At 47.0% G+C, this 12397-nt stretch overlaps 1 protein-coding gene across 3 annotated transcripts in view; it reads left to right on the top strand.

The window, feature by feature from the left end:
- Positions 1–3861, top strand: part of WDR7 (WD repeat domain 7) — a 106863-nt gene extending 103002 nt beyond the window's left edge. For all 3 annotated transcript variants that reach the window (XM_015887228.2, XM_015887227.2, XM_032441438.1), the window contains one exon: positions 1200–3861. In XM_015887228.2, the coding sequence (XP_015742714.1) occupies positions 1200–1403 (204 nt within the window). In that variant the 3' untranslated portion in view covers positions 1404–3861. The remainder of the gene's footprint in view (positions 1–1199) is intronic.
- Positions 3862–12397: the final 8536 nt, after the last annotated feature.

The following is a 12397-nucleotide window of genomic DNA, read 5'->3' as shown; positions in this document are numbered from 1 at the left end:
GGGTTATTACTCAAGATGATTTAAATTGTGAAAATGTCAGTGGTGCATGCATGCTCCCTGCTAGAGATGCCATGATTTACACTCTCTGACACCATTCTGCTGCTGAGAAGAGCCAGGAAAAAGTAATGGCTTGTACTTTGTCCTGATCAGAATTCAGAGTGTGGGATCAGCAGCAGCACGACTGCCATGTCCTGGGATCTGCCAGGGCTCCACGTGGCACACTCAGGGATACGGCGTGGCGGCCGTCTGCCTGCTCGTGGACGGGCTCCCAAGTAAAGGAGTGCTTGTAAGGCATAGGGTTGTTTTTAAACCATGGAGCTAGGCAGCACGTATCAGCAGTAACTGCCCTGCTTTCTGGAGAGTGGAACTCAGCACACCTCTCCTGAGTGCTTTGTTTATCAAGCAGAAAAATAGTAAAAATTGTTTTTTTTCTGTTTGTAGCTGTTATGATGATGATTCTTAATTTTGCATGATTTTACTTGTGGTTTCTTAATTACTTTGACAAAAATATTCTAGCATAGACATAATCTTAATAACTTTTCATGTTTCTCTTTAAATTTGAATAGAAACCTTTAATTATAAAGACCTACAAGTGAAATGTGAGATTTTTTTCAAAGTAGTAAATAAACTGTATAATTTTCTTATCTAATTTGTTGATTTAAATCTCACAGTTCAACTTGAGAAAGGCATAGGCAAGGAGGACAGTAGTTAAAAAAAAAGATACGGGGCAAGCAGTGAGCTCTGGGCAGCCTGTCCTGGTGGTTGGCGACCCTGCACACAGCAGGGGGTTGGAACCAGATGGTCATTGTGGTCTTTTCAACCCAGGCCATTCTATGAGCCTGTGATTCTAAGGAATGGTTCTTGATTGCTGTATGTAACTGAGTTCTGTGCGTAGGAGGGAAGCTTCAAGATTTTGACTGTAATTTACATTCAATTTAGTCATGCGCCAGTTTCCTTTCTCTCGTGTTGGAAGGATAAGCAGGTGCACAGCCGTGGATTCGTTACTCACAATACAGTGCCTGCTGGTAGCATCACCAAGAGCAGCGCTGTGCACCTCGTGGCTCTATTCAGCCTTTCCTTTTGCAAAGCTATGGGCACTGACAGCACCACTTTGCCCGGTCTGGGTGGGTCTGGTGGGATGTCACTTGGGCCTGATCTGGGTGGGCTGGGAGACCCCTCACTAACAGCTGTCTCTGCAGATGAACACGTCACTGCTGGGCAGTATCGGCATGCTCAACTCAGCTCCCCAGCTGCGCTGCATCAAGACCTACCAGGTGCCACCCGTCCAGCCCGCTTCCCCCGGCTCACACAACGCCCTGCGCCTGGCCCGCCTCATCTGGACCTCCAACCGCAACGTCATCCTCATGGCCCATGATGGCAAGGAGCACCGCTTCGTGGTCTAGGGGAAGCTGCCTGTGCTGAAACGTGTTTCTGTCAGAACTCCATATAACTCTCCCTTCTTTGTTGCTGTCCTCTGCTCACAGGGCAGGACCAGCCAGGTCACAACCCTACCCGGTTTTCCAGGCCGTAGTTCTGCCTGATTTGCCAGGTTATGGCTCTGCCTGGTTTTCCAGGCTGCACTTCTGCCTGGTTTTCCAGGTCACGACTGTGCCTGGTTTGCCAGCTCACAACTGTGCCTGGTTTGCCAGGCTGTGGCTCTGCCTGGTGTGCCAGGTCACAGCTCTGCCCACTTTGCCAGGCCATGGCACCAGGTGGTTCTCTCTGCAGCAGGGTGGGGGAAGCTGTGGTCCTGGGGGGCCCATCCCAACCCTGACTGTGTGCCATGGCCTGGCTGGTGGCTGCTGGCCTCATGCTGGCGGCCTGGTTCCATGTGCTCACAGAGCCTCTGTGGTTTACCAAAGGCCCTGTTTACATGTATTCCTTCTAGTGACCACTGAATGATCACTAGGTGGTGTGTCTTAGAGGGTTCTTAATAAGGGCCTAATTAATTGGGGATAATTAGTAGCTGAGTGTGCAGGAGTTGAACGGCCTCTGTTCTTAGTGGAAGGGGCACATTCCTCAGAAAAAAGACAGTTTTTGAGGAATTGAAGTGCTGCTGTGCTCAGCCATTGCTTGCTGTAGTCTGGAATAAAGGATAACAATTCACATGTAAATAAAGAAAATATCTCTAAAGTCGACTAGCGAACTTGAACAGAGGAGTATTTATATATAAAGGTGTTTTTTTGCTACCAATGAAGGTATTTATTTTGAGGAAAATGAAAAGCTTTTTCTTCCCAAAGCTGCTCCCATTTGTGCTGGATCCTGCATGGAAGCTGGGCTGTGCTCTGGTGGCTGCAGGGTCACGTTCCTTCATTACAGGGACGGGGGATCACAGCATTCCCTGGGAGGCAGCACAAGTGGTGTCAGCAATTAACAATTCTGGCAAGAAAAACTATGAAAAATAATAAGTTATTTGAACAGATTTACTGAAACCATTTCTTCGGTAGGAATATTCCTGTGTGACGTTAGCTGTGACTGTGTTTCCTTCTTACATATCTAATTCTGTTAAATATTTAATCGTGTGAAAGTATGCTGATTTATGCTCACAATAAAGCAGAAACAAATCTATGAAGTACTATTTTATTTAAGAATATTGATGTATATGTTTGTATAGCTTTCTCTTTGCCATTTTTTGTTTGAAAAACTCGCGGAAATAAGGAGGCTGTCTTTACATGATGAAGTAAAAATAGTACTTATAAAATCCTCCCTTCCCCCAAAAAGGAACAAATTAATTTATAAAGCAGCATAGAAACATAAAAAGCATTGATTTTTTTTTTTTACATTTTTTTTTAAGTTGGTCTGTGTAGTACATTGTACGTGAAGATGAGATTTACAGCCCAGGAAGATACATATCTGTTTGCTGTTTAAAAATTAAGAAATAACAATTTAAAAAAAGTAAGAAATTAAGACCATTAGGAATGTTTAACATAAACTGCCATAAATTTTATTCCTTTTATCTGGCAGGAATGTAGTGTATAGCAGAGAACACTGTCATAGAATACCAGGGTCTTTTTTCTAAGCGGACTAACACAACATGCATGTACATTGTGTTCATAATGATGCATACGTAACACTGTAGGTTAAAGATTGGAAGAAGAGCTAACAGAGACCTTCCATCTGCAGTCTGAAGCACTGCAGCATTAGGTTCAGATGCACGAGGAGAGGCAGGGTGCACTGTAAGCATTCCCCCATAGGCATTCTGGGATCCCATCAGTTACATTAGGGTAGGTTCCAAGATGTGTGTGTGTGTGTTTACTTTCAGAAACAAAATGCAACCCCCACGGGAATGGCAGACCATAGCTCTGCAATGATTTCCTCTTGTGGTATAGTGAGCAAACATCTTGAATTATATATGCGTTAAAATGTTTGATTTAAGCTAGAAGTGTAATGGGTTTTCTTAAATGCAGAAGAGAGGTTGTTCCTTTCCTCCCAGTGCTGCAGGTCAGCTCCAGCCCTGCTGGGGTCCAGGATCCATCAGTGGGGCTGGACACAGCCCCCACTGTGGTGACTTTGTTTGCCCCGGTCCTCAACTTCACAGCCTCGGTCTCTCAGCACTGCAGTAAAATTCGTATTGTCATTCCAGTGTAAGCTTTTAGTGCTTTATTGATTTGTTAGTACTGTATTTGGACTTGTCCTTGTAAATGTGGAGACGTATGTGGCTTCATTGGCAGTTTACAAGCAAAAGATGACATGATGAGACACCTGTATGAAAGTGTTGTAATGATGGAAGTCACCATGTGTGGTAAATGATTGAAGTGTCTGCCTCTCGAGCAACTTCTGGAGTCCACTCCTAGTCTGCTGTATGAATACTGCATACCCTGGTGTAAATATGCTTGTGAAATAAATCTGAACTGTATCGAAGAGCTTTGTTGTTGTGGCATCAGCCAGGTGGCATGCAAATAATTCCCTGCCTCTGATTTATGAATCACAAGTTTTTTCACCAACTTTTCTTCTTTTATTTGTTTTCCATCTGAAAGTCAGCCTAAGTGACATCCTGTCTGTCGTGGTGATGGGACCTGCAGCCTCGGTGCAAGGGGAGGAAGGTGTTGGAATGAAGTTCTTGTGACTCTCCAGCAGCGTGGCTAAAGCAGGCACAGGAACTGCGGTCTTCACCAGCACCAGTGTTTGCGAGGTGATGCTTTCCTTGTCATCCAGTCCAGATTCTTACAAAGAGGGTAACTGATGCAAATAGCAACATTTCCTAGTATGGAATACAGGGTCCTAAGAATATTTAAGGTGCATTTGCAATACAGATTATTTTTTAAATTGCAATTGCTTCTTCTGCTTGCTGAAGAACCCTCAGCAGCTTGGGGCTGGTGGAGGTGTGCTGCAGTGTGCTGGGGCAGCGGGGATGGGTCTGCCTGGGCTCAGATGCTACCACCAAATAAGCCTTCAAACAAAGGAAAAATAGGAAGAAGAAGGGGGGAAAAAAAAAAGCATCAACACAAAGGAATTGGGTGAATCCTCGGTTTTCACAGCACACGGACGTGTTAAAGTATTGGTGGCCCCAGGGTTTCCTTTTAGGTGAATGGCACACGGCAGCAGCGCCGACATGGACCCGGTGTGGGGCTGCAGTGCTGGCGGGGGGCAGAACTGGGCAGCTCTGCCTGAACTTTCACCTTTCCCCTCTCCGCTGACAGCGGGGCTGAGTGGTGAAAAATCAATACCTGGGAGCCAGGAGGGAAATATTTCCAACCTCTAACTAGAGAATGTATTTTGACAAGGCCAAGATAATCCAGGCTACACAGGAGAAAGAGAAAAGAAGACTCATTTTTAAAGCTTGACACTTCAAGGTGTTTTTGTGCAATGCTTTAGAGAGCATCGATATGTACAAATACCAAAGGTCAAAAAGAAAAGCCAGAAGAGTTTCAAAAAATTAGATGTGCTGGGTTTTGCTGTTTACTTTGCAAAACATAAACTGTGTGATTTGTGCATAGGAATGCTCAAATGTGGGCAACTCAGAGAGCTCGGAAATACAGCCTCCTCATTTAATAGAAATGAAAACATGCCAGAGCCTATATTGTACCTTGAGCAATTTGCCTATAAAAAGTACATGCCTATTTCCTGCTATATATCTGCATTCAGGGGACATTAATTGTTTTTGATTCGGCGTGATTGCATTTTGATGCCAAAAGATCAATATTTTTTTTCATTTATGCAGCATCATTTTTTTGTTGATAATTTAATATCTGGCTGCACTCTCGAGTTCTGCAATGAAATGACCAAAAGCTGCTGCCGGGTCCAGCTGACAGCCAGGGTTGGAGCAGCACGTCCCTGGAGTCACTGCTGCACAGGGCCCTGCTCCCTGTTCTGGTGCTGGATGTCACAGCTGTGACTTAGAGGGGCAAAATCCCATCACGGGCAGCATCGCCTGATGAATGTAATCCAGAGCATGGAGGCAGAGGAAGAGCCAGATGAGATCAATTGCGAAGGTGCTCTCTTTTCCAGCTTAAAAGAGCATGCATTAAGGCTGGGGGAGACGAGCCGGTCTGAGAGGTGATGGAGATAAGGAGCGATGTACTTCTACATTATTAATTGCGTGTGCGTGATCACCTCCAAACTGTCACACAATATTCTGCTTGAACTGGCGCAGTAGCATTTGTCCGCTAATTAGCGGTATTTGGAACAAGATACTGGAAATGAGAAATCACCCGAGATTTGTAGGGGAAAAAACAAAAGGAAGAACAGCCCTGCCAGACACATCCAGTTTGCTGCCTTCGGTGGTGAGGGGTACGAGGCCATCGCAGGTGTGACAAAGCTTCCTTCCCAGCGCCTGTTTGGCTTCTGTCCTCTTTAAAGCATGTCAGACCTGCATGAAAACAAAGCTATCTAAAGGTGCGGACCACTGAGGTCAGTGCAAACTACATCAAATATATCGATCAAAGAGTTTTTTCCAGAGAGCGTAATGTTCCTGTTTTACATTGTGTCTGCGTCTTGCGGCCCATCAGCATTCCTTGCAGCTGACTCAGAAATCCACCCACAGGCGTTCGGCCTCCCCAGGCAGGTGCAGGGGGGACGTGCAGTCTGTTCTGCAGCCTCCTGAGTGCCAGGACAGCATGGCCAAGTGCAGAGTCAGGGCAGAAAGAGACCCATTTTCAACCCCATGTGAAACGGATGGAAAGGACACAATGCCTTTAATGAAGCACATTAACTATGGGAAGAAAAAGCAGAGGTATGGCATGTAGAAACACGGTCATTGGGGATGAGTAGGGTTTGGGCTTGGTGATCTGTGAGGTCTTTTCCAACCTTAATGATTCTGTGAAAGATGGAGGCTGTTTCCAGGCTTTGTGTGCACTTTTCAAGCCAGGTTCCTGGACATCCACTCAAACCCCTGTGTGGACCAGCTCCACTGGGTGCTACAGGAGCTTTCCTTAGAACACACTTAGAGCTCTTAGAAAGCCCTTGCCTTAGAACTTTGTGTTCTGGTGTGTTGGAACCCAAACCCAGGGTGTCCTCTGGCCATCCCCTCTGCCCATGCAACACAGCTGTGGTACGTAGGTCAGACCTGAGCTTCCTATCCAGAATGGGAGATGGAGGGGCTGCCTCTGGCCAGGAGCTCTGTTTCCTGACGGGGTAGGTGTTATGTTCAGCTTCCAGAGCTTGCAAGAGACCAGTTTTCCAGCAGGCATTCCTGAAAACGTGTGAATTGAGTCATGCTGCACTTGGAGGAGTACTGAGCAGAGATCAACACCTAGAATCGCACTTGTCCCTGTGAATGGCATGATTGCCCCCCCAAGGAGACATTCATACTATGAAAGACAAAGTTTATATGCCAGAACTGCTACACATACAGCGAAGAAAACTGAGCACAACAGGAATAAGGAAAATGAATGCTGTGGAGTTGGTGGCTGCACCTGGATGGAAGACACGGGTCTGACCCAATGTACCACAGTGGGGAAGGTTGGGTTTCTTGTGTTATCCAAAAACAAGATGTCGTATCTGAGCCCGGCCTTAAGCAAATGCCACAACTCCAACAGCAGCCATAGCTGGGTCTTAACAAAAATATCAGTAAAAATATGCATGGGGCAGCCCAAGCCTTCGCTGTGATAAATTGACACATGATGGCAATAGTTGCCTGGAGTGCTCTTTGAACAGGAGGGCTCCTGGGGAACTTCTCTCTATCTCTGATGTCTGAAAATTAAAAATTAATCCTGTATGAAAAATTAAAAGGTGAAACTTTCTGCTGCAGCAGAGCAGCTTTTTGAATGTTGATCTTGTATTTAAAATGAAGCCGGAGTGACATCTACGGGAAGATCCTCGTTGACTGTTACCTTTAGAATATACGGTTGTAATTGATTTCTGTAAATTAGAAACCAATTTGCCAAGAGCTGGAGTAGCCTAAAACGTGGAGGTGGGGAGGGCAGGTAGATATTTATTTACTGCAGTCATCGATTTTAAACAGCGTGTCCCAACACTGGGGCAGGGCTGGACACCAGTGAGCTGCAGCCTTTGGTGTACCTTGAGGTCAATCTGCACCTGCGATGCCGGAGCAAATAGTTCAAGACAGATTTGATGGTAATGAACTGCAATGAAATGCGCGGAAGTGCGGAGTTGCACAGGCACCTGTTCAGCAACGCTCAGCACCGCTGTGAAATCATAACAGAATTCTGCTTGACGGAGAAGCGGTTAAGATGTTAGGTTGTATATGATTACTTCATTTGCAGTTTAGCCAGAAATTGGATTAAAATTCATTTAAAAGCAATTACAGGTTTATTGCAGCAGTAAGCGCAGCTATTGTTCCACCAGATGAAGCAGGTTTTTAAACCTAGATCATGTTTTCTTTATGAGAGCAAGCCGCTCGGCCTCCTGCCAGCTCTGCCAAAGAAAAACTCAGGCAAAATCGTTTTAGCAAATTGTTCTTTTTCTGGAAGATGCTCTTCTCTGTAGCTCTCAGCGCTGACCCCAGCAGCAGAGACAAAAACAGGGGTGTTGGGGTGAGATGTCTGCGTGGCCTCGGGTGGGAGAAGATGCTCCGGCTGGAGCATCCCGTGCAGTAGGGTAGGATCTGAAACATCAAGTATGGCTGGAACGATTCTGTCACCTTGTGGCACTGGCTGCCAGGCTTCTGGCAACGTGGATGTTTGTGAAGTCTGCACGCAATTGAAGGATCACCCTTGCTGTTGTCGGTGGGCAGATGGTGGGAAACAGCAGCACAGAGGGGGTTTCCTGGGGCTGGTATTTGTCTCATGGCTGGGTGCAGTGGTTTTGCAGAGGTTTCTGAGCTCAGCATGGCAACAGGAGCTGTTCCCAGCTCAGCAGTGACTTCACAGGGCAGTGACTGTGCAAGGGGGACAGCATCACCCCAACACACAGCGTGCCTGGCTGCGTGTGCCAGCACTGCTCCAGCTGCTGGGGACAGCCGCAGGCACAGCACAACGCTGTCATTGTTCAGCGCTGTGGAAACTGTTGTGCTGTTTACAGATTTTCAGAGGATCTAACCTTAAAAAACGAGCTTTTCAAGAGGCTGGATTTGCAGCAAGTGGAGCTCTTAACCCCTTATTGATGAGTGCCCCTTTATTGGCAAATGCCCCCCAGTAGTCTTGCTGCAGTGATGACACAGGGCAGGTTGTGCTCCCGTTTCAGGTGAGCCTCTATTCAGCGTGCCCAAGCAAACCGTCTGCTTTGTATCTCCTGAGCAGAGAGATGAGATGTGATGGCTGTTTCCTGCTGGCTCTTCCAGTTTGGTTTAATGAAGTATGTGATCTTCATTTTTCTGCTCATGTAGGATCCTATTAAAAATATATATTATATCAAACATCACGCAAGAGCTGAAGAAACCCGGTGTAAATGCCGTGCCCTCCACGTGCAGAGCCAGACACTCAGCAGCATTTGCTGCTGGTGGATGCACGTGTTTATTGCTGAGGTGCTGCAAGCTGCTGTTTGTGGCACGGCAGGAGCAGAGGGCACGGAGCTGCTTCCAGCAGAGCCCAGTGTGCTCATGGAGCCCAGCACGTGGCGAGAGGACCATGAGCAGGGGCACGGCCATCAGCGTGCGTGCGGTGCTGCTCCGCTGTGGTTTAATCATACAGAGCTATTTTAGAGAAAGAAGTGAAGCGGAACCCAGATTAGAAGCTAACCTGACATGAAAGCAATCAAAGTTATCAGCAAACCATTAAATTGCTTCCCGAAATAACGCCGTGCTGCTCTCGGTGGGCAGCGCACAGCAGTGGTGCTGCTTCACCCACCTCAGGCCAGCGCTCATCACCTCCAGCCTTGCTGGCTGCCTGGCCTGGCCTCATGGCAGCAGCTTTCTACACAGTGTGTGCACCTCTGTGCCCCAGGCATGGCTGTCCTGCTCAGCTCTCAGCCCTACGTGAGGATGCAAAGCCCCAAGCCAGGCCTGGCTGTGCTCACCGTGCTCAGAGCCCCCCGAGCTGCTCTGATCAGCACAGGATGTCAGGTGGCTCACAGATGGGAACGCGAGCCTATTGATTTTTACAAGCTGGCTAAAAATCAGAAAGGAAAGAGCAAACACCCTCAAAAAATAATAATAAAATAATGGTGTTTAAACATTGTGTCCTACACGGTGACTCCCTGACAGTGGTTTGTTTTAAAGGAAACAAAATATATATGCATCTGTGTTTGCGGCGGGGCAGAGGAGCAGCGCTGGATAGCATTTATTTTGCAGGCCTCTGTGAGAGGCGAAAACAAACAAATAAAACCAGGAGCCCAAAACCAACTCGCATCCTTTAGGAGCTCTATAAGTGAAATGAATTCAACCAACTCGAAATTGGCAACAGTTCCACTGCGGAAGATCTACAGGGTTGGTAATCAACGAGAGAGCGGCGCGATGAGTTCCCATCAAGTGCATTGACTTGGAAAATGGGGAAAGTTTAGGGTCAGGCTTAGGTGTTCTCGGGGGAACGCTTACCATGGAAAATGGGAAGCAGAGGAATCTTCAGACAACGCCACCATCATTACTTGTTTCAGTGTCAATTTTCTGTACTTTTCAGCTTAGTGGGGACATCCACCTGCTCGTGAAGTATGACAGAGCTCTGGCTAAGGTATTCATTATGATATTAATTACCAAAGCTGCATGATCCTTGCTGTGGTTCCCATGACATCCTTCCCCATGGTGCAAGTTGCTCCATCCACGGAGAAATTAAATGAAGCCATTGCTCAGTGCTCTCGTTTTCCTCACGTGCATCCCAGTACTGTTTTTCTGCGGAAGAGATACTTTGACTATGTTCAGTAATTCATCTTCTCATATAAGCCTGCAGGTGAGGCTAATATCAACTCCCTAATGGCCTGCTGTCTCACAAATGATATAAGGTATTTGGAAGGAGCATAAATGGGACGTGTGAACTTGGAACCACAAACCACCTATCAGGGACATCTTATTTATTCGATCTGCGATGACGAGTAATTATTCTGTTTGAGAGGAAATAATCCTTCAGCTTTTGTCACCTGCCTTTCACGGCTCCTGCAGACATTCAATACCACAATCCCTCACGAACCTGCAGTGCGTGGCTTGCAGGCGAGATTCCCTCAGCAGTTCTGGATGAGATCGCCTTTCCAGTGGCTTCAGGTAGATGCTTTGGTAGAAAAAGGATGCAGGAAAAACTAAATGCAGGAAATCAACTGGGTTTGGGGTGTTTGGTTTTTTTTTGTTTTGTTTTGTTTTTTTTGTCAAGGTAATGCCAGCTTTGGATTGTGCAGGCACTGATGTCAATATTGCAGCTGGTAACACACCGCGAGAAAATTGCATGCAGCACCATGTGAAGCAGCTTCCAGATCCTGCCCTTGCTCAGGTTGGAGTCTGTAAGCAAGACACTGAGCCAGGAAAGCAGCATCCCCTCCCAGATTTATGGGAGCATTGTTTACAAAACAATGGCCCTGTGGTTCCCTCCCCTACCCCATCCCACGGGAGGCAACGCTCAGTGCTGAGGTCGTGGTTCTGAGGTCAGAGGTCCGAGTCACCGGGGACTCCGAGAGATTAAATATCTTCTTCTCCAAAACTGCAGGTTTGGGTAATTAATTGCTCCCTGAACATGGGAGCTTTAAATGATTGCCCTTTCTGAGATGCCAGATTCGTTCACCTTTGCTTGTTATTTGTCTCTGCGCGGGAAGAAGCAGAAGCAGATGTTAAAAACACGGGTCTGTTTGCCTTATTTATAAAATTCCTGCTCTGACAAAGTTAGCATTTTGCTCATTAGGCTCCCTGGATTTTGCAGGTAACCAAACACAGCATCCCGCCGGCACTGCACTGCCATGGGTTTAAACACACGCTGGAATTAATCTGCTGGATAAAACCTTTTCTTCGTGGTCTCTCATTAATCACCTCTCCTTCCCATATTTCCTTGTAGGAAAATAGATTTTTAAACCCGTCAGTTGTGGTTTTGTGGGATTCATTTTCTGCCTTTCCTGTCTGATCTGCGCTGCCAGGGAGGAGGCAGACAATTAACTGATGGTTTAAAAATGCAGAGCGCTCATTACCGTACTTAGCTAAGAGATGTGAATTATGTAACTGCTGGATGCGCTTTGGGTATTAAATATAGATTTTTATTTTTGGATATTAGGTTTCCCAGCAAGGCAAAGGGATTGATAACGGCTGAAAAGTCAGTTCCCAGCTGTGTGAAAAATGGGCAAAAATTTGTAAAAATAAAAAGGAACAGAAAGAAAATAAAGAATAGGAACAACTGGGTGTTTAACCTGCCTATAAATCCATGTTCACTTTCTACTGGACACACTGGGCCCTGGTTCCCTCCACGAGTGTCCAGACAGGGCTGCTGTCTTCTGACTGCCACTAAATCGAGTAGTTTGCAGACCGAGGGCTGTAATTTGCTGCTGAACGTCCCAATTCAGTGCTCTCACTTCATCCACCCTTCTTTCTGCGTCAGTCTAAATCCTGGATGGTTTAAACTCCCACCACCAAATGCTGCCTGTTTTGCTCTGCCGGGATCCAGGGGCACAGCAGTACGATCGCGGTGGGGCTGATCCCAAGGTGACAGCAGAGGTGATGGAGCCACAGCCTGGGGTGGACAGGGTCCTCAGCCCCTGCATCCTTCCCTTGCCCAGTGCTGTGCCTAGCCCCATTCAGGGGACCTTGGGGATCCCCAGGGAGCAACCCCCATCCCCACTGCTGACATACAGCAGCCCTGGTTGCACTCAGCACAGGGTAAGAAGAGAACTGTTTGCATCCCCCTGGCCACATCACAACAGCTCTGCACAGTGATGGGAAATCCTTGGGATTCTCTGCCCAGGTGAGGTCGGGCACAACCACCAGCAATGTCCCACAGCTCTCCTTCTATAGTTGTGCCCTCACTGGGCGCCTGCTGATGCCCCCCACCTTGCATCCATGGTGCAGCAGGAGGGGTGGGCAGCTCTTCAAAGCAGAAGTCACCTTGGAAGTCACACCTTGCTCTGGAGGTGAAAGGAAGCCAAACAATGGCAAATG

The sequence above is a fragment of the Coturnix japonica genome, chromosome Z, assembly GCF_001577835.2.
Source record: "Coturnix japonica isolate 7356 chromosome Z, Coturnix japonica 2.1, whole genome shotgun sequence".
NCBI lineage: Eukaryota > Metazoa > Chordata > Aves > Galliformes > Phasianidae > Coturnix > Coturnix japonica.
Note: the sequence above shows the minus strand (reverse complement) of the source record. Positions and strands in the feature narration are given on the sequence as shown.